At 38.2% G+C, this 21,958-nt stretch overlaps 1 protein-coding gene across 8 annotated transcripts in view; it reads right to left on the reverse strand.

The window, feature by feature from the left end:
- Positions 1 to 129: 129 nt before the first annotated feature.
- Positions 130 to 21,958, reverse strand: part of SGCG (sarcoglycan gamma) — a 139,062-nt gene continuing 117,233 nt past the window's right edge. For all 8 annotated transcript variants that reach the window (XM_040543991.1, XM_040543996.1, XM_040543995.1 and 5 more), the window contains 2 exons: positions 4,293 to 4,416; positions 130 to 3,851 (listed from right to left, as the gene is read on the reverse strand). In XM_040543991.1, the coding sequence (XP_040399925.1) occupies positions 3,678 to 3,851; positions 4,293 to 4,416 (298 nt within the window). In that variant the 3' untranslated portion in view covers positions 130 to 3,677. The remainder of the gene's footprint in view (positions 3,852 to 4,292; positions 4,417 to 21,958) is intronic.

The raw sequence follows: 21,958 nt of genomic DNA on the forward strand, positions 1-21,958 counted from the left end.
TTCAGTCCTATTTTTAAATAGCGTTCATTTCATATTCTTGGAGTCTTGGGAAGGTAATCATGTTTTAAAACATAAAAACATTCATTTAAGGTGAGTTTTCTTTGAACACAAAGGAGAAGCAGATTTTTCAAAATGTAGGAAGTTTATTCAAGAACTCAGTTTTCAGTTAATTCTTGCAATTTCCTTTTGCATAAAGTTATATAAAGATAAAAAATGTAAATACTAAAGGACTGTGAAATGGAAATAAAGGGTTGTGTTTGGGCAATTATCAGTATTTACTACTCCTTTGATGTTTTACTTTTTCACTGTATAGTAATCCCAACCAACTACAATAACTGCCATACGTAGCTCTTTTTTGGGGAAAAATATGCAAACAATACAGTTCACGATGCTGGGTGGTATTTTTTTTCTCCATTTGCTTAACGTATTTGAAAATAAATCAGAGAAGTGCATATTCTCCCGTTCCTGTGCCATAATTTTCTGTTACTCTCTTAACTCTTTACTAGAGTTTGATTCAAGTAGAAACAATAATTTGGAAGTACTAAAGGTTGGTGGAAAGATGGCCACATGGAGATACCAGAAATGATAATTTAGTGATGTATGAACTACATTGACATTAACAATTCAGATGACAGCATCAATTGATTACACTGTGATAATTTTAGCATGAATTTGGTTTCTTTACTAACCACAATTAAAAGAAAAAAATCCCCCAAATGTTCTTCAGTGACAAGAAGCTGCCATCCAGGGTTTAAAAAAACTGTAGTTTTTCACTTCACAACTTAAAAAATGCAACTATGTTTTTAACATCAGTTTTGTAGAATAATGAAAATGAGAATGAAGTTTAAAAAAATAAAGAGGGGCAAACTGGTGGTTAGGATGATGGCCCAGCCTGGGACACAGCAGCTCAGTACTACCCAGAACTCACCTGTGAATTTAGGCAACTCAAAAAGGATTATCTCCACGGAAAGACAGTACGCATTGCAATGTCTATCTGAGGTGATATAATGCTCAGTAGTGTTACTTAGCCCCTATTTTCTTAGGTTTACACCACAGCTTTGTAAATGTTAACTAAGATGGAGCAACTTCAACGGATGAAGTTGCAACAGAAGTTGCTTCAAAATACCCAGCATTTTAGGCATTAGGTTATTCTTATGAAACATGGGAAGCCTGGATTTGATCCCTTGCTTAGTATTAAGTGGCAATTCATGTTTGAAACTGTGCCTCCAAAACAGAAGCTTAAAATGAGTAACTTAAAATGCTACGTTTTCATTGCCAGCAGAATAGGTAAATTGTGACTAATGTACTTATTTTCAGTCTCTGGCTAAAATTTAGAGATTAAATCAGGTAGATGAGTAGTTTGGTACCACCCAGAATGTGTGTATGGTCCTTGCTGTAGGAAATACAGGCACGAGAAAAATGAGATGTCTTTGAAACTAGATGGTGGTTTAATTCTCTGAGGACTTAAGTCCCTGTTTTGCTGTTGCACTACTTCCAGACATTGCATTCCAAGTTTCTTTTAGCAGTAGTTTTTAGGTATCTGGCACATGCAGTGGAATTTGCTGTCTTTTATCGTAATATATAGAATTTCTATCCAATATATATAAGCTAAGACTACCCATAATTTGGTCTGCAAAAACTTGTATATGAAGCTGGAACCACCTAAACTAACTTAAATTAATGCTGAAGACAGGTTTCTGTTAGAGGTTGATACAGCTGAGGGTTTAGTTGCATTATTCAGTAGTAGACATATATTCCCCTCTTTAGGGCCAAGAGCCCTGGATTCACTCCTGAAGATGTCTAAAGCCAGAAAAAAAGGAATTTTAGACATGGAGGATGTGTGGCTTCCTACTTCTCCCTTAGGCATGATGTTAGCAATCAGAGCAGTCTCCAAATATTACAGGAGACCTTGATTTAGTTGCCTTCTTTGCCGGAAGGGACCCAAAAGCTCAACTCTCACACTTCCCCTGCTTTTTCCCATTGAATCTCTTCTAATTTGCATGAATTGCTGAGGGCTCCACCCTGCTAATGAAGGGTAATTTCAGGACTGTACATTAGCATCGTTGGATAAATTACAAAGGCAGCCCTCGAGGCAGGGACTACTCAGGGCTTTACTGCAATAAGAACGGATACTGTTAAATGGGGTCTCTTTTTCAACTCAGGCTTCTATAGCTATCTGGGATCTTAACTGAGTGTTGGTTTCTTCAGTTGTCCACCAAAGCTGAAGTACCAAGTGTAAAAACACGGTACAATCTTGGTCATTTGTTCTGATTCTCCTGCCTTAAGGATGAAGATTCTTTTCTGTGAAGGACAGGCATTCTGTGGTTTAATAATGATTATGGTTTTAAATCCTTCTGTAAATAGACCCCAAGGCACTATGTGATAGCAGCTCCTACTTGGGTGATAATAACAAGTGTATATAAAACAGCATCAACGGGGTTAAAAAAGCATGAGGTTTAAATGACAGATTACTAAATACAAATCCTGCTACCCAGAGGTGTGCAAACAATTTATTTGTGTTCAGTGCAACACTGTACAGGGGAATGGGTCTGCAGTTGTGTTTCTCTACAAGGTCAGTAAATGGTTTGTCAGCTCTGGTGAGCATTTACTTTGTATCCTGATTCCTAACATAAAAAATAATAAAGAGTGATTTTACTCCCTCCATTTGTGATGGAGTCCCACTCTTATAGGATCAGAGGTATCAGTCAACAGCTGCAGATGGAAATGAAATAGTTCTCATAATTGAATCCTGTAGGCTGCAAAAAAGTTTTTTTTTTTTTTTTTTTTTTTCCTCACCGCCCAAACAGTTCCTTGTAGCAGACAATCTGGAGCCACATTAAGGATTATTTTGTTTTTACTAGTCGAGCTGGCAGAGTAAATTGCCTTGTTGGATTAGTGTGTCCTAAAATCAAAAAGGGGTTAAAATGAGTGTGATGGTACAGGCAGTACAACAAACTATTGCTATTATAAAATATACAAACATACTTCTCTTCTCTTTAGTGTACAGCATTGAAGACACAGAAGGTATAAATAACTCCTGTAACTTTTTGTATTTGTTATTTTTATGTGAATCTCAGTAATATGCAAATCAGCATGTATGTTGCAAAATTAAAATAGAAAGCTATTAGCAAGTTAACACCTTTTACACAGGACTTCTACAAATAGCACATCTTTCCTATTTTGTGTTATTGCAAGAACAAAATTGCATAGACCATTTGCTGGCACTGTCTTAATTCCCCAAATAATGCTTTGTCTTATCAAATAATTCAAGTAGTTCCCTCAATTTAATTTCACCCACTAATGCAGTAAGTATTTACATGTAGTGAGAGAAAAAAACCACGGAGCTCAGAATATTAGTAATGACATAATCATCTGCCAGAATAATAGTTCAGCAAGAACACATACTCCTTTTATTTTTCCTTATGCTCTCTGTCAGGCTGTTTTCAAAGTCTCACTGCCAGAACGTATCGTCTGACTCAAGTCATTCTTCTGAAGTTGAAATGTCACTTGTGCTCTTCTTCCCCTTTCACCCTGTAGTCCAGAGTTGTAGATACAGATTTGTTTCATAAACAGAAGTACTTTGTTTTTAAAATTCTGAAAATTCCACTTTCAGTAAATGCTCATTAGCAATACTACAAAACTGAGAATAGCGAGGGCGTGCCGCCTTTTCTGGTGCTTCATTGGCAGACACGGCTGTATTCTTGGCACGTGGAGCCCACGCCGGCCACTGACAAATAAAGCTTGCCATCCGGGCAAACACAGATTTCATACAGCCCCTGAGAAATACCAGATCCACCTCTTGTACCCTCAGGCAGCTTAGGCAGTCGCACGGTTTCTGCATCGAGCAAAAGCTGGGGTGGGAGAAAGAAGGACAAATGGGTTTGTTAGAGATAACGATGCAATAAAGTGTGCCATAAAAACAAACAGACCTAGGTGGTAGCTTAAGAATAGCCTGAATGATTTCTGCAGAGCTTTGTGCCTTTGTTCAGCAGTCCTGGGGCTGGAGCTCTGCCAAGAAGCCCCCTTGAGTGCTGCCTGGGCATCTAGGCACCGGCAGGGAGCTCAGCACCAGCAGAGTTTTATTAAAAGACGTTTCTCTAAGCTAATACAGCATTATATCAATTGGCATTATTGTTTAATCTGATCCACAAATAAATGTCTTCTTGCTGGCACCATTGATTTTAATATCCCATCCTCTAAAATCTTAGGAATTCAATTAGCAGAACTGGAGGAAGGACTTGAAGTTACTCATTGTGAACCACAGTTTCAGAAACAGAAGGGCTTGTACTCACCACACCATCGCTGCTGTGTAGTTTGATATCCATCTGGGAAAGAGCTTCAATATTCCCTGCTTGCGCTTTGATATTAATGCCTCTTGGCGCATCCATGCTCAAAGATCGCGTTGGTGACTCCAGCCTGAAAGCGGGAGCAAGAAATCTGATAGGAGCACATTCTCATATGTTTCTTTAGTTTGAAAAGCAAGTGAACTTTGAACAAGCACTTCAAGGATCTCGTCTGAACTCATATAAAAGATGCAGCGTCTTTTTTCTTCAGGCAGCCTTGAAAAAGTAGCTAGTAACTTAAATTACACCAAAGCATCCCAAATGAAAAATATATCGGAATTCATAATAATACAAATGCTGAAGTCATAATAATACAAATGCAAGGTTTTTTTTCAAATAGTTTCAGATTATTTCATTAGAACTAATTTATCGTTTCTTTAAAAATTAAACCCATTTTTACATTGTTTCACTTGAACTTGTTTTTATTTGTGACATAATAGGGTATGGAAAATAATACAGTTAGTGCAGTACGGAGGTCTTTTAACTAACAAGTTTTGACATTGCTGTCAGTCAGACCAAAATTTCACTCCGTGTTATTTAACTAGATAGCATTTGAAACGTAAAACTTGAACAGCCTAGCTTGAAGGAAAAATTATGCAATATAATGGAAAGTTTCAAACCCCTCTGTGCCACAAGGTGGCAGGAAGGTACCGTGTTAGCTCAGTGATCACCTCGGTGGGTCAGCCATGCAGGATTAGTGGATTTTATTTTCCAAACAGATGAAGTCTTGTTTTTTCAGAATTTTGGTACCATTTCCTTAATAAGTAGCAGGGATAGAAGAAGGAATTAAAAATCATGAGAGCCCAAGCTCAGCAACAAGCTAGTGATTATATTGCTTCTTTTGAGTTATCCAGTAAAGAAGTGCTTCACCTGGAGGCACTCCAGTATCAGACTTCTTACAAACTGTGTTTTTTTTCTGGACCCTTCCTGGTGACACCAGCTGGAATTTTGCACCATCAGCCCCCATTGAACAGGTCAGTATTAAGGCTATAGAAAACAAATTAGAGGACCTCATGTTTTCCTTCAGATAATGCAGTCCCTAGCGTTTTATATAAGGCAGAGACCTATCAGTGTCCTTTTTCTGTTTTGATATGTATTTTTTTCAAGCAAGTTACATCACTGGATATATTTTTTGAAAAAACTCTGGTCTTCTTGAGAGGTACTGGCCTGACAGCCTCATAGAAGAGGGAACCTGGACAGGTTCCAGCCCTTTAGGCTGACCGTATGAGAAAATAAAGCCTAGGTGAGGAGGAGTGAAGGACTCAGGAGAAAATTTAGCTTCTCGGAGTTATGGGAACACTGTGGTGGTCCCAGTTTACTTTACATATGTGTTATCTTGCCTGTTCCATGCACTCCTTCTACAAATACAGAATAGCAGGGCCTACATCCATAACACAGAGCTCAGGCACGCTTCCCTGTTCCCCCTCTGCGTGTGCTCACCCAACATCACCAGGCAGACACCAGCTTTCTCCAGCCTCTCTGTCTTGCTGTCTACCTTCTGAAATTTAGGGACAAGAGTTGTGTGTGCACGTCTGTGTGTGCAGGCCCTCCCAGCAAATGCTGCATTGGCCTCTTCATGTGCGCTGAACGGCTGCCGGCCTGGATGAGAGCAGGACTGTGCCCCAGGAGGTCCTGCACTAGGGATGCATCCCATCGTAGGTCTGGACACTGACTACCAATCATAGGCTAAAAGCATGAAATGATTTCACACACAGTCCTGATGTAGCTGTCTGATGGGTTTCATTTACTCAAACTGCTTCAGTTCTTCCTTTCTTTGCAATTACTTCAGGACTCCAAGATCTCACGAACATCTATCATGGTCATGCTGGGGACAAGAGCATGAGTACAGCTCTGTCCTGCATCAGCCTTCGTTTAATAATCTTTATTAAGCAGTGTCTGTGATTTAACAACTTTTCTATGACCTTGCGTCAGATCTGTAGATTTAAACTTTTATGAAAAGGGAACTCAGTGTTTCACTGTGTGACTTACATGGGAGGTCTGTTTCATGGGAGTATTTTTCGATGCAGATTTGTATGCATTGTATAATGAAAAATTAATCAAAGTTTGTATTTTCAATACTTAAAGTTTAATATATTTTCATAAATCTGTGTCAAGGTAGTTGCATATAACAGGAATACAACTGTTTCCTTAGTTTGTTTTAGGAAAAAGCTATAAACATAGAAATTGCTCATGTTTTTTGTAAAACATTTCACATATATAAATAATCTACATGTAGATATGCATTTTTCTTTTTAAGGTCTGTTGCATATTAGAAGGAGGCAGACTGGGACAGATTTTTGAAGAGCATATCAGACATGGAGTTTGAAAACTATCAAGCAACAGAGAAATATTTCTTTACTTTCTACCAAATTTAATGCTGGCAAGAAGCCTACAGGATCCAGAAGCAGTTACAGATTTATGATATGAGTTACATGTAATTTAAATTACATGGCAGGATTACATTTGGTATATTAATCACAATCCTAATTTTCTAATGTTTATACGGTCCCTATTTCTAGATTAACGAAGGGTGGGGTTAGCTAATTAATTAGGATTTACCTAATTGGGGCTTCTGGGCAATGGATACTGTGGTGAAGCTCAAGCAGTGATTTTAAGCCCTTCTGAAAGTCTTATGTGTGAGATTCTAACAAAGGCAACATTCAGTAACAATAATGACATATTTCTTCATACAGCTGTCATGTCAAAGCCTCAGAGTCTCAAATCCAGACATAAGAAAAGGGAAACAGGCACCTATTGTGGAAATTACAAGACTGAGCTGAACCTTGCCTTTGAACATCCCTTCCATATCCCTGCTTGGTCCCAAAGACCGTGACTTCATCAGCCCTTAGACTTGACCGTAAATTCTTCAGTGGTCATAGCCTTGAAGAACTTCCAGTTTGTCACTGCTGGGCAGGTTTGGACCTTTCCTATGTCCTTAAAGGTCTGGAGACCACAGAATGGTCCAGTGACCAGTGATCTACTTAAAACTAGAGGAAGTTGCTATGCACTGCGTAACGTTTGGGTCAGTCAAGGAGCAGATAGAAACTGTGTGCATACAGTGGCTGATAAAGTTTCAAGGTCTCTTCCCTAGGAAATAAAAGGAGGAAGACAGTAGAGGGGGCTGAGCAAAAAGTAATCATGCATCCCTCAAAATTCTTGGCAAAATAGGAATTCAGTTTACTTGCAAATGCAAGAGGTGCAGGGAGACTCAGAGGCCAGAAGACTGTCTTGGAGTTTTTGGTCCTTTTGTAGTGTTTGAAGTCAAATGATGAGGGAATATATTGTTACAAATCACTTTATCTTTTTTATATATTATTATTTTTATTACAGGCATAAAAAATGCATTTAACAGAACGGAGTGAGAATCTTATCATCTGAGTGATTAATTTATGTAACATGCTGCACCAAAGGAGACATCTGTCACAGCCTGTGTCTCATTTGGGAAGAGGGATTCAGGACTTAGGGGTAGCTGCTAGGTACTGGGGTAGCTGACAGGGGTGTATTAGCAACTAGTGCGGTGCAGGAGGAATGGATTGGGATTACACAACGTTTGATGCCAAGGACTTGACACCCACATTGTATGTGTTGTGGGGAGTGCTTTGGACTAGCTGTTGCCTGGCCCATACTTGATCTTACAAGTAACATAATGTATCAGAGAGTTGGTTTTAGCACTGCAGAAAGAATACCGTGGTCTTCTGGAGCCCCAGTGTCCTTCATAACACAATGTGGGGTTGCTTGACTGTTAAGAGTGGGACAGAGGAACCACCGTGCTCTTGTGGATCTGGGGAGTAGCTAATTCCTTCCTTCTGGCCCCTTTCTGTCTCTTACATCTTATGAATCAGCAAGTATCCTGAATTCATTAAAGACAGAACTCCTGGATGTTACTCTAGATGTTACTCATGGACTATTCCTCCCAGCACCTATCTGAGAGAGTCCAGGGTTAGTGTAAGTGGACTGGAAAGGTAAATGGACACTGCCTTTGAAACCGTGGTGCACCCAACAGCTGCTGTGTTCATACATACAGCTAAATTTGCTTGCTTTTTGGTTAAAATATCAAATATCCTGATCACTTTTACAAAACAGAGTGAAAGGTAAAGGTAAACCTGGCACTAAAAGGTATGGTAAAGAATGTAGCACTATAAAGTATGTGAGTTAAATGTGTTCTTATATCAGTAAAAGAGAAGCACCTATGTGTTTTAGCATTGACTTATCTTTAATTAAAGAAAGGGCCCTTGTATGCAGCAGAAACGAAATCTCAGATATACTGGACTTGACTTACTTTGTATTACATTATTTAACAGCAGTATGTTTAACTAAATCATTAATAAGACATTGGTATGGTGATTTTTTTCGTTGTTGTTGGAAAGCTCTTTTAAACAATGAAAGAACACTAGCTGGGCCCAGGCAGAACATAAATACTAGCTAGTTCACAGTTTCATTAAAAGTTTTTCACAACGCTTGCCAGTATCGATTTTTATGAGAATTCATAAAATTTACTAATCCATCACTTATGTTTCTCTAGTGTGCTCAATCTTCCTTCCATAGTGCTTTACTATAATTAAAATAAAGGATTCATGCAAAAAGGTCAAATAAATATATAGTAGGTTTGATTTAAGAATGAAGACATGATTTCAGGTTGGAATTTAGGAGACATTTCTTCTCAGAAAGAGCAGTCAGGCATTGGAACAGGTTGCCCAGGGAGGTGGTGGAGTCACCGTCCCTGGGGGTGTTCAAGGAAAGGTTGGATGTGGTGCTTAGGGACGTGGTTTAGTGGGTGACATTGATGGTAGGGAGATGGTTGGACCAGATGATCTTGGAGGTCTTTTCTAACCTTAATCATTCTATGATTCTATGATTCTAATGAGGTCAGAAAACAGTAAAGATCCCATGCCCCTTTCTTTCTGTCATTTAGTCTATGGGACTGAAGGTGCTGATTCACACTTGCTCCTAGGCATCGATATGGCAGCAGGCATTGGAAGTACAGCATTAGAGAAAAGATTCAAGAACATGAAGAAAAAAGAAGAGATATAAAAAATGATACTCAGAAGAGCTGGAGCTGGAATAACAGTACTTTCTCCACTGGTGTGTATTTGCATGTTATTCTTAGTTCCCTTGAAGTTTCACGAAGATAATAAAATCAAACCTCATGACCTCAATATGGATGTCTCCCACTCCTCTTTTTTGAGTACATGGCTGTGTGACCCACCTCTCAGTAAATGATCTCCATGACCTCTCAGTGTTAGAAAGCATTTACAAAAAATGGTGTGTTGACTAAACTGTTCCAAGGCCAAATAAAGCCATTACAGTGAGTTCAATAAGGTTGCCAGTTATGGGACTAAAGATCTCTTCCTGCAAACCTACAATACTCTGAAAGTAAGCCCTATGCAACTCTGCCTGTGCATGTGTACTTCCAAGACTAGGCTCACCTTTTTTTTTTTTTTTTTTTTTTTTCTGAGATTTGTAACTTCTCATTCCTACTTTATTTCCTACAGAGAAACAGGAAGAATTAGGAACGCAAATGCTACGGGTTGTACTACGGTCTATAAAGTACTGAGGTTATCCAAGCCACAGCTTATGAAAATGGGGTATAGAGCAACATATGCTGTTGGCATATAAAGAAAATAGCTTTTTCACATTGTCAAGTAAAGAGTCCCTCCTTTGCCTCTAGCATGAAGAAAGGAGTCTTACCATGTATACATGCCCTTGAGTTCAAGTCTGACTTTGGAAAGGTGAAAGAGGAACAGAAATAAAATTAGTCAGTGACTGGAGGCCACGGAGCAGTGGAGGAATAGGAAAGGTAACGAACAAAGGAAAAAAAAAAGAAAAAAAAAGGGGAAAAGGAGAATCTTTAACCTGCTAAGAAACTAATATCTCTAGAGCCAAAAGGAACCCACAGAGGATTCTGTGGGCTTAGCTGGCCATGGTTCTCTGCATCAGTCTGCTTTCAGCTCTGCTCTTTGAGTGCATGTTAACCTTTGAAAGGCAATAGGAGTATACTGGATTTTTGATCAATCTGAAAGCAGTCTAATTCACCAGCAATGCGGCTAGACATTGTAAGAGGGTAAACCATAGCCAGAGCATACACTAGTTACACCGGAAAAAGAGATTGTTATTTATTTATGGTCCAACGCACAGAATTTCAAACCATATTCTCTCTTTATGAGGAAGCTGGATTTCTGTTGACACAAACTGGTGCAAAACCTTTCCCAAACTGGAGCTGGAAAAGTGGATAGTGAGCAGCAGGCACACACTAATGCCTGCTGCCAATTCTCACCCAAACTCACTTATCTCCCAGCAGATTGCTGTTTTGAGGTCAGACAAGTGCAGAGGGTGATCGGGATGTAGGAAGAAGAATAATGCATGCAGCTATGGATCTTGGTGTTCTGTCTTTTGGCGTTTGGTTGTTTGCCAGCAGGTCCAAAGGCAAAGAAGGTCAAGACAGGAGGACTGAACTCTCAGTCTCAGTATATGCCTAATTTCTGTTTCGTTTTGTAAAATTATTTTCATTGTAATGTCTCCTAAAACTACATCTCCATTCAAACAGGAAAGATGAGTTTCACATCATGTTCCAAACACTGTATATACCTTAAGTACATGGAAGTACTAATACTCAACAATAGACTCTGATTACTACATGTCAAAAAAATACAAAATACTAATGACTCATTAAATCTTCCCCAATCAGTTTCTGCACAGTAATGGACATACAGGGGTTACTTTGTCATGCCTCGGCACAAAATTCTGACTTGACATAACTACTGTAAACCTTTCGAATGATGCTTTTTTTTTTTTTTTAATCAAAGACATCCTATTTTAAATCACACAAATTGAATTTCTTCATTTAAGGGTGGATTAATTGCTTCCTACCTGTATGATGCTGTCTTTTCTCCGTTTCGTTTGATACTCTAAGTCTGAGCTTCAGTGATTTAAACTAAATGAACTATAATGAAAAAGAATTTGACTGCAAACCAGCATCCATTTTCCCCTGTTGAGTCCATTACTTGGTCAATGGTTATGTTATATCATCCCAATTTTTGTAACTTAGTTCAAAGAAACCATTTTCCAAGAGTTATTGCTCCTGGGAGTTGTCTGCCTCAGGACACACATTCTGTTCCAGTAAGACTAATGTCAATACCTACAGCTCCCTAACACTGAATCCCACGTTAGTCTATCATTTATGCCATAATAAAATGTAATATGCAAAACAGTATGGTTTTAATGAAGAAGAATGAAATAACAATTATTTAAAATAAAAAAGAACTTTTTTCCGTCTTCTTTGAAGTGCACCTGGCTATTTCATTCCAGACAAATTCACAGGAAAACTTATAATAGCACAAATTACAGCTAAATATTAGAAAAGTACTTCTGACTTAAGAATGCCAAGGCTAATACTTCTCCATAAAATTTACCATTCCAGAAATAAAAAAGAAAATCACCAGTATCTTGGAAAAATACAGAAAAGTTGTTTGATAATATCAGAAGAAAATGAATAGGTGACAACTGAATTCAGAGCAACATACTACAAGAGTATCTGTTTAGAGGTGTGCATTTACATACAAAAGAAATCTATTAGAGAAAAATTATTTGGCCGGAATGAAGGAGCTGTACATAAACCACTTCGTTTTTCTAGTAATTATGAGGCCATTTTTTTTTAAACTTCAGTGGCACTATGTTGTAATTTAGAGACTACAAAATGATGGAGCAATTTGTTGCAATTTGATTTTAAAAGTCACTTTTTTCTCAAGTCTCTTCTGCTTACTGGTTAAATGCATTGATGAAAATGTCATTTGGGGAGGTCTATTATTTCGTCTGCAATCACTTGGGAAAGTCTCAAAATGTGCTAGGCTTTGCTGGCAGTTTGTAACATTTCTGACCTCTAGAAAATAGACACAAAAGAACATTGTAATGCACTGAAACATCCCACATACTTCAGTAACAGCAGAGCTACTCTGAAATAATTACACAAAGATTCAGTAGGTTTTGCTCTTTCTGGTAGCCTTCTTTCTTCAGACAATTACGCTGTTGTCATTTACATATATACATGTAAAGAGAGTCCTACTGAGTGATGCAGCAGTTGTTGGACAAGTATTATCTGATATAAGCTGTTAATAGTAATACAGGACTTTTGTATGATGTGTAAAATTGCTGCAGGATTATTACTTAAAAAGTTCCTTCCCTCTTGAAAATAACATTGTCAACTATTTTGGTCTGAAATAAACAAGCTGTGAAAGTATGGTTACTGAGCTTAAAAATAACATCTCAATACCCCCCCCATCTCTATGGATTTTAGCAACTTAGAAGGAAAAGACACTTCTTTTAGGTAAATATGATGGGGTCATGACTTTCCTGAAGAGACAAGGTTCTAGCATGGTCAGGGCCTCCAAGCTAATTATTACTTTGGAAGGACTCATTACCTTGTGTCTGATAGCAAACAAGAGCCAGTAATTGGCAGCATTTGCTAGTCCTTGTTACAACGCTATATAAACAATGATTAACAATTTAAATGAATTCAAGGAATATAGGGCTACAAGTGGAAAAAGCTTCACTCTGGGATTGGAGTATTTCCCAGGACAGTGTGTGGCCTTGTTTCTTATGATGAATTTTCATGTCTTCGGAGCTTAGCCAAACATGGCGCTGTTGGTAAGTGTATGACTCCTCTAAACAAATGTAGTTGCCTCTAGTAATGAGTACTGGACATCCCCCGTGCACCCTTCAAAATGAACAGAGAAAAACATGCACTGCTAGGGCTTAATTCATCAAATCTATTTTAAGGTGTCTCTTTTGGGGTAAAATGTATTATGCCCTAACAATACCTGTTTCTTTTTGCAAAGAGATGATGAGATCCAATGCGGATAGCTACGCTCCAGATGTATAAATGGGATGAGATCAATCTGACTGCTGTCTGAGCAGTTGTAAAACCCTGAAGCCACGTTCCAGGGGTATTAACCTCTCTGAAAAAAACATTTATGAGGATGGTTCATATGTAAACCTATTGGACATAAAACTACTAGACAGCATTAAAGGAGGGAAACAAAGATGGTGAAGGGCCTAGAGGGGAAGACATATGTGGAGCGGCTGAGGTCCCTTGGTTTGCTCAGCGCAGAGCAGAGCAGGCTGAGGGGAGGCCTCATGGCGGCCTGCAGCTCCCTCACAAGGGGAGCGGAGGGGCAGGCGCTGAGCTCTGCTCTCTGGGGACAGCGACAGGACCTGAGGGAACGGCATGGAGCTGCAACAGGGGAGGGTCAGGCTGGGCGTTAGGGAAAGGTTCTGCACCCAGAGGGTGGTCAGGCACTGGGACAGGCTCCCCAGGGCAGTGGTCATGGCACCGAGCCTGCCAAAGTTCAAGAAGCATTTGGACAGTGCTCTCAGACACGTGGTTTGATTTCTGGGTGGTCCTGTATGGAGCCACGAGTTGGACTTGATGATCCTTGTGGGTCCCTTCCAACTTCGGATATTCGATGGTTCATGAGAGGAACCCTTCCCACTTCAGTGAATGAACTGTGAACGAGTGTTTCTGCTTGCAGAGAGAGGAGAGTTTTAAATCTGGGTGAGCATTTAAGATGCACCTCTTTATACTGGACACAGAGATCCTCTGTGATTGGAACCTCTTGTGTGAATGCAGCCTGAATATGTAAGAGTTGAATGGTAACCAGAAGTGTGTGCAGAATTATGAGCTGAATCATGGAAACAATGAGGAACACATTTAGGATCACCCAAAGTTTTGAGCAGGTACAGGTGTTTGTTATTGCTGTTTTGTTTGTTTTTGGTTTTAGGTCTACTCCATACATTAAGGAAGCATGGTTGCTTTTCAAATAAATATCTCTGTTGGTTTTTAGCTTATGTTGTCTTACGTTAAAAATGATCAAGGCTAAAGGGCAGATCCCTGAGGCACTCCATTCCTTTTGGGCAGCATTCTTAAATGTTGGGATTATTTGCCGTTGTCAGCTGGTATGTTCTTCAGCGTATTTTCCATTACTTTAAATAAAAATTTTCTCATCGTATTTTTATTTCTTAAAATAGTATGTGTTCCAATTTGTTCCATATTTACGTTCTAAATACGAAATGACTGGCAACAGATGATTCCAGTAAAGTTCAATTATAAGATTCTGGATTCAAGGGAATTGTGAAGCATAAGCACTGCAGGCACCAACATTGCTTACAGCTTAGGGGTGATCTTTGTATGCAAGTACAATTACAAGGCCAGATTTGAACAACAGATGTTTTCCAGCTCCCAAGGTTTTGGATAACAGAACTTATTTTATGTAAGCAATATGAAAGAAATGATTCAAGTTCTAGGACAAATGCACTTACATATTCTCTTGAAAAGAGAATAAAACGCTGCCAAGTTTTAATGATACTTTGAAAAGACTATAAAAGCAATTCAAAACAACATTTATAACCTATTCAAGAGCATAGCAGGCATGATTATTAGAGTGTAGTTATTTGTTTGCTAGTGCTTCATCCATCTTAAATACTGAGATGTTTTTGCCTGTTTGTCCACTGTCACTCAATCCAGAGATATTGAAGGAATGAAGACTAAAGATCAGAATGGAGATATGATTAAAATAGAAGCTTCTCTCAAAACTGGCAGTTATGATAAAGAGTGGTAAGCAGAGCTAATTCAAAAAAGGTCTCCAGGATGACCTCAATTTTGTGATGTGCTGAATCTCAAGGTAATTAAAAACAACCAAGACCCCGGTGAATATGATTGAATCTGGCACACCACAGATGTTTCCAGTATGGTTATCTTTTTCAAATGACTTTAATGATATTATAAAACAACTTATAGTGTTATAAATTTTTACTCTTATATAATAACACTCTGCATCACTATTGTCAAAATCTGGTTAGTATTTTCATTATGAGTCTTTATTTTCTTAAAAATATCTTTCAAATTCAAATGCGCCATGCCTTTCCTTTTATATAACTCAACCAATTTTTTCCTTTGTTATGTAGAAGCATAGAAAGATTTCAAGAAACCAGTAGGTGCTCTTCATAATGTCCACTTGTTCTGCAGGTATGCATGAAAAGAAACACTCAAGTGAAGAGGTCTTTGGTGACAAGCAGGTCATACCATTTCCCTCTTCTGATTCATTAGTACAGTGATTGAGTGTGCCACACTCTTGCCATTGTCCTCACAACTGAAGTATCACAACTGCACATAAAGGCTCAGAGAGAGGGTAAAGAATGTGAGAAGTGCCTGTGCACATGTGCAATATATCTTGAAGAACTGCTGTTATTAAGAAATGCTCCCCTTTCTTCTTCCTCTTTTTCCCTTTCATTTGCCACATGCACATCTTTATGGTGGTGGCCTCCTGTTTCATGCCTCCCCTCAGCTTCTTTGATATAAGTGCTGGCAAGTATTTAAGTGAAAACTAATGTAAGGGGAGCTCTACACAGCTCAACGTTATGTCTTAGACATCTTAAAGTGACAGCATAATCATAGACTTACAAAAAGAGCTCCAGGTGGTCATCTGCAAGGTGTCTATAACTGTGACAATCATTAATGAAATTTTCACAGTAGCTTGCACACTGGCAGAGTACACTTTAATCACTGATGACACGTTCACTTTAGCAATCTCACAGAATAATCTGACATCATCAGGTATGCAGTTCAACAGTGTAGGAGTAGAAATCATTATACCTCTGGTCTTTGTGCTACTGACATAAGCAGCCATGGAAAACACAGAAATGTCTTTGTCCTGTACAAGCAGCAGAAATAACTCCTATTGATTTTAATGTGTTAAGTCACATCTCTGAAAAGCTGAGGCTTTAGGAAGAACATCAGCCACCTTACTAGCTTAAGTGGAAGTCAGTTACAAGAACGGGCAGAAACCTGGCATGTGTTCTTAGGGAAATCTTATTTGGCAAAAAGGCCACTAACATTGGTGCATGGATTTCCTCTACTCCTGTTACTGAGGTATCACTCACTGGTTTCAGAAGATGGCAGTTCTCTAATGCAGAAAACATTGTAGGTGCTCAGGAGAGCAGCTCTGACTGCCAATACATCTATGTGGAAACAGGCTTGCTAGGAGATCTGAGGCTCTGTTCCCACTGGTCACCAAATATTTCTCCTACCTCAGGAGGGAAACATCTTCTGTGAGAGCAAGGGAGAGAACCTCTGCAGACTCAGAATTACAGAAGGGAGGACTACCTAATCAGCAGAAGTAAGTTAATCTCCTAAGGTGATATGGTCCATTTGTCCTTCATTTATTTATTTCATAAGATTTTGAAAATTCCTTAAATCAATCAGCTTTGGGTGAAACAGTGGGTGACCCAGTTTAATCTATCTTTATTGACAATGGAGGCTCCAACTGTTTTCACTAGTGCAGGGGTTCCTCCCACAAACTGGTAAATTTGAACTGAAGTGTGTTCAAGGTCAAGCAAGACCTCTTGGCCACCAAGACCAAACCCTGAAATCTCAACCCAGCATCTGCAGCTGACCTGGTGTGGTCAGCCTGAGGAGCTCTCAGTTAAAAAGCTAGCAAGGATCCTGTCCTACTGCCAGCTCTGTTAGATTATGCTACTAAAGGCTAATAAATTAAAGACAGATCTGCAGAGAATCAGAGGAACAATGAGTGAAGGAGCATGAACAGCCACATCAGTGAAAAGAGAGCACACTGAATGGACTACTCCTACGAGCACCAAAGGGAAACAAATGAGACCATTCTCCCTGGTGTGAAACCCACCAAGAGGAGTCAATGAAATAAACTCTCTTTCTGTAATGTCATGCAGAGTAAAAGGGGTTATTGCCTACAAGACTTACTATGGCATGCAAGAGGAGGTGCATCTTGAGACAGAGCAGGGCGACCTCCTGAGTTGTGTACTTATTATGGGATGTTTAGGGGAAGGATCAAAGAAAGGAAAAAGGATAGATCAAAGTGGATCAAAGAGAAGAAAAAAAGGAAAAATTGAGGGAAAGGGGTATAAAAGTGGCTGTTTGGGTGCAAACAAATGGCTGGTCAGTGCTTGACTACTGTGGTTTATCCTCTATTCATCTTAAATCCTAACTATTTCCTGTATGAATTTGTTCCCTACTCTGAGCCTGTATGAAGAAAGTGCTGGTGAACTTCAAGCACGACTAGCTGGTGAGCAGGTTGAATGTTCTCAGCAGACAAAACTGGAGCAGGCTGGCCCAAACTACTGGATACACTGCACGTTCAAAGCCATCTTCTGGAGGAACCTTTTTTTTTTTTTTTTTTTTTTTTTTTTGCGCCTGTGTGTGTATGTATCTCACTAGTGGACCTCAATGCTGATCAGCTGGGGAAGAGGAACAAGACTGGGATGTCCATGCTACTCATGCTTATGTGATGTCTGCTTGTGTTGACGTGGCTGGGCATTGCTCTTCGGTTGATTGGTGTGGCTGGCCATGTGTGTATTTTTTGTAGTCCAGGCACATGTATGCCTACCAGGAATATGTGCTCATAAATAACTCAAGAAAGATGGAGAAATTAAATACTGGGGAAAGATTATCTCGACAGATTAAAGCTTCCAGGTATGTGAAAAAGGGTAAATGCTTTGAAGTACATTTCCTTGAGTTTGGAAGCTCTACAGTATCTTCATATTTCGGCTGAAGGGAAAACAGTTGTACAGAGCGCTCTGTTAGTTGAAATACATCAGTGCAGATGGTCCCCTTTCCCTTACTGTTACTCTCTTTGTAGTGTGCTAGGGATGTATCAGAAATATCTTAGAGTGAATGTTAGGTACAAACCTATGCAGAAGATGTTACAAATTCAATACCTGAAAAGTAAGAAAAATTAAAAAATGACTTACGCTTATGGAGCTAGTACTTTAATATATTGACAGAATATGAGACATGACATAAAGAACTGTTGTAATTAAGCAAAAAAAAAACCACTGTAATTTGTAATGTGAATCCCAATGAACAACCTGTTTCAAGAACATGGGTGCACAAAAAGTAGCTGGCAACCCATGACAGAGAAAAGAGATTTTACTTGGAAAGTACTCTTCACTTTAGAAGACAAGATGTGAAATAGTACCCAGGTCTATACTAATAAAGTATTTTAAAATATATGTCAGATATTTAAATTTGTCAGATATGTTTCTGAAAAGACGATAAATGTGATGGCCTGTACCATCCCATCCTTTTACACTATGCGTTTTTATAGATTTGAGTCCATCAATTGAATGGAAAGAAAATCTTTAAGCTTCCAAAAGAAGTATGTGATGGTGTTTTCAGTTAACATGAATGCAGTAAAGTACATGAATGTAAATATGTATCTAGCAAATTAATGCCAGGGCTCATAAAATTATATTGCAGTAGAAATGTCTCACTAGTCAGGGAGCAGAGATACTTTACAAGTACTGGCTTATAATTGTAGACTCACTTGTCTGTTATGTAATTCATTCTCTTCTGACTGACTGGGCTTTTAATTTGCATAATGAATGCAAATAAAAATCACTGTACTTCAATTAGTCAAATGGTATTTTTAGTCAATTAGCATGTAAGCATTAGTATTACAAATATGATCAAGCAATGATTTTGTGAATGCTTTTACCCTGATTAGCTTCTATACATCGCCTTCTAGACTTTCTTCCTTCCTTATAATACCCCAGAGCTTCACCTTCCAGCAGTTTCTTACTGTCCAATTTAACCCTAGCAAACCTATACTTTGAGTGGAAAAGGAAACAGATTATGAATGAGGAATGGAAAGGATAAAAGTAAGGCTTAATAAAGAGTCAAAGAGAAGTAGAAGCCATAAGAAGAGTAAACTTATAGGCTGCCACAACAGGGACATATTTATTTCGAATATATAGAAATGGATGTTTACCAGCAACCCACCAGTACATGCCTTAACTAAATGCTGAGATGTATCAGTATAATTATGCCCTCAAGCTACCAGTATTCTACAACATGAATATCAGAAACCAGTAAATACATATTTTTATGCTTTTCATTGTTGGACAGAGGTATTTCATCAAAATATGAAGGATCATTTCTTAAATTACATTTTTAAAGTTTTGGTGAATGCCAATATAATGTATTTGTTTAAAATAAGGCTGTTTTCACCAGGAAATACTGAAATCTTCACAGAATATACATGTAGACTGTTAAATATACCTATATTTTGTTAACATTATTTATAGATTTATAATCATGCTATGACCAAAGCTGACTCTCTGGAAAAGTGACATCACTCCTGCTATACCACTTTTCAAATCCAAGAAATGTGGAATGATGTGGGTCATATTTGAACTTGAATGTAAACCTTGAGTTGAAGAACTGGCAAAATACCACATGCTGTACTAAAAGTGATTTCCCATAGGACTTGTGCTCAGAATGCTCAGTTGCTGGCTGTCAGACATCCGTATGTGGCAACTATGAGAACAATGCTAGTACTCATCTGTGAGCATTATATTCATCATGCACAGTATACAATTAGTTAATAAATGGTATCTTATTTAGAAGTGGGCAATGCTATTTTAAACATAGGGATGTTTCAACTTTGAGATGTAGATTTTGTATAATTCTTCCTACCACTTCGAAGTAAGTGCAAGCACATCTCTTTTTCTTTACAGGTGAGTCATGAATTCAATCTATTAGACTGAAAAGGACTTGATGTGTTTCCTTCAAACTAGAAAATGAAAAGACAGTTACTGACCACAGTATAATTGCATCACTCTGCCTCCATTGCTTAGCTATAAAAAAGATATGCTCTAACACACTTATCATTTTGTTTCCAGAAAAGTAGTCTATCTTTAAGTTTGGCATTTGGACAGGAAATCCAGCAGAATGTGTAATTCAGAAGGCCATTTGTGTCAACATTGTTTGCGATGCTACTCTAAACCTGAATGATAGAGAATGTGGTCTCCATTCATATGACACTAGCTGAAATGTTATGACCACTAAGAGCTTTCCAGTCAGCTCCTTGAAACATGCAACTACTGTTGAAGTGGATGGGTTTTCTTGAAGCATTATTCTCTGTATATAAGGCTAAATATTGTGGCACTTTGTATCACATTCATCCAGCATATTATATTCACATAGTACAATATAACCACTGAAAGAAAAATAGAAGAAAAATAGCAGAAGATTAATAGGTAGTGAAAGTGTGGAGATAAGGCTTGGGATGAGCAAATAGGTTCTATTACCTGTAACTTGATAGTCACTACTTTAAACTGGAAAAGAAGTATTATTCAAAATTAAAATAGAAAAGTATTACTTAAAATTGCATTTAAAAAAATCATATTGAAGTGTTTTTCAATAGGTATCCTCCTGTATTTAACAGTGTGGAATGAAACAGAATATTTATAAAGCATTACAAAATTACCATGCATTGGTAAACTTGTTTCAGCTTCTTCACAATGGATTGCATGAATTTTGTTTACACTGCCATTTAAGGTTACCCTTGAAAATAACCTTTCTCCAGCATGAGCTTTCTAAATCGCTCTTCTCTGTCTGTATCTTAACTTAGCATCTGCACTGCAGACAAACACATTTGCTTCTTGATCCTCCTAAGAAGCCCTCCATGGAATCACTGCCATCTCTGCTTTCAGACTTGACATTGATTATGGGTGGCAATGACAGCAAAAAAATTAAAGGAGTGAGGCATTTTGAATGGCTGTGATTTAGCTTCAGGTCTTCTGAGCCTGCCGGGACATCACATAGCTTCATGCCCTGATATTCACCATTTTTCTTAGGGTTAAGCTAACTTGGTTTCTAGCACAAGTGGTTAGCAGCTCTGGCTTTAAGGCAGATGGTAATGTCTGTCACAAGCGTCAGTGCTCATGCCACCACGTAGATACTTCCTAATAATTATTAGGATAACTTCTGTAAATTCTGAATCTGTGTTTCCCACTATTTTAAGTCAATTGAACACAGAACTGAGTGAGATTTTAACTATTACTGTTGAGCCCTGCTAACGTGGAGCAACATTCTAGATCAAAATGTGCTTATAGTTGACATGGTAATATCACTAAACAGATAAGCCACCAGGTAAACATCTGTGAAGGAGAACCTTATAAATACCTTCAATTAATCTTATCTGGTTCTTCAAATGATATTCTGTGTCAAAAATAGATGAAAAATTTATAATAGACACACTTGAATGTAGCTCAAAACAGTGCAATTGTTGTTAAATGAAGTGTAGATAAGAGCTTACACTTAAAATGCAACATAGTACAATGACTGTAGGAGAAACTATTAGCTTCAAACCTATTAAATACTAATTGATGATGTATTTAAAGCAAAGTAACAACCACAGAAAATATCCAATTAAAATTTATAAAGAGCTTCTTGACTTTGTAATTAGAAAATTCAGTGTCTTAAGTGTTCATAAATACTACTTTATCAAAACTGAGACAATCACAGGAAATTAAAAATTTACAACATAATGAGTCCACTCCCTCCAAAACCAGACAATGTTCATTACAATGCACAATCCTATATATTGGCTGAAGTCTGTCACATTCAAATTCTACTACGATAGAAGAAATGCTTTTTTGAAAGTAAAGATAAACATGTGGAAAAACTGATGTCCCAAGCCCATTCTGTCTTCAAATGCAAGCACACAGTATTCGCTGTAAGTAAATGTTGAAAATCATGGAGAAAATTAAAAGAAGAATCTTAATAAAGTTTCCCTCTCATTTGCCAT

This window comes from Cygnus olor, chromosome 1 (genome assembly GCF_009769625.2).
Source record: "Cygnus olor isolate bCygOlo1 chromosome 1, bCygOlo1.pri.v2, whole genome shotgun sequence".
In the NCBI taxonomy this organism is placed as follows: Eukaryota; Metazoa; Chordata; class Aves; order Anseriformes; family Anatidae; genus Cygnus; species Cygnus olor.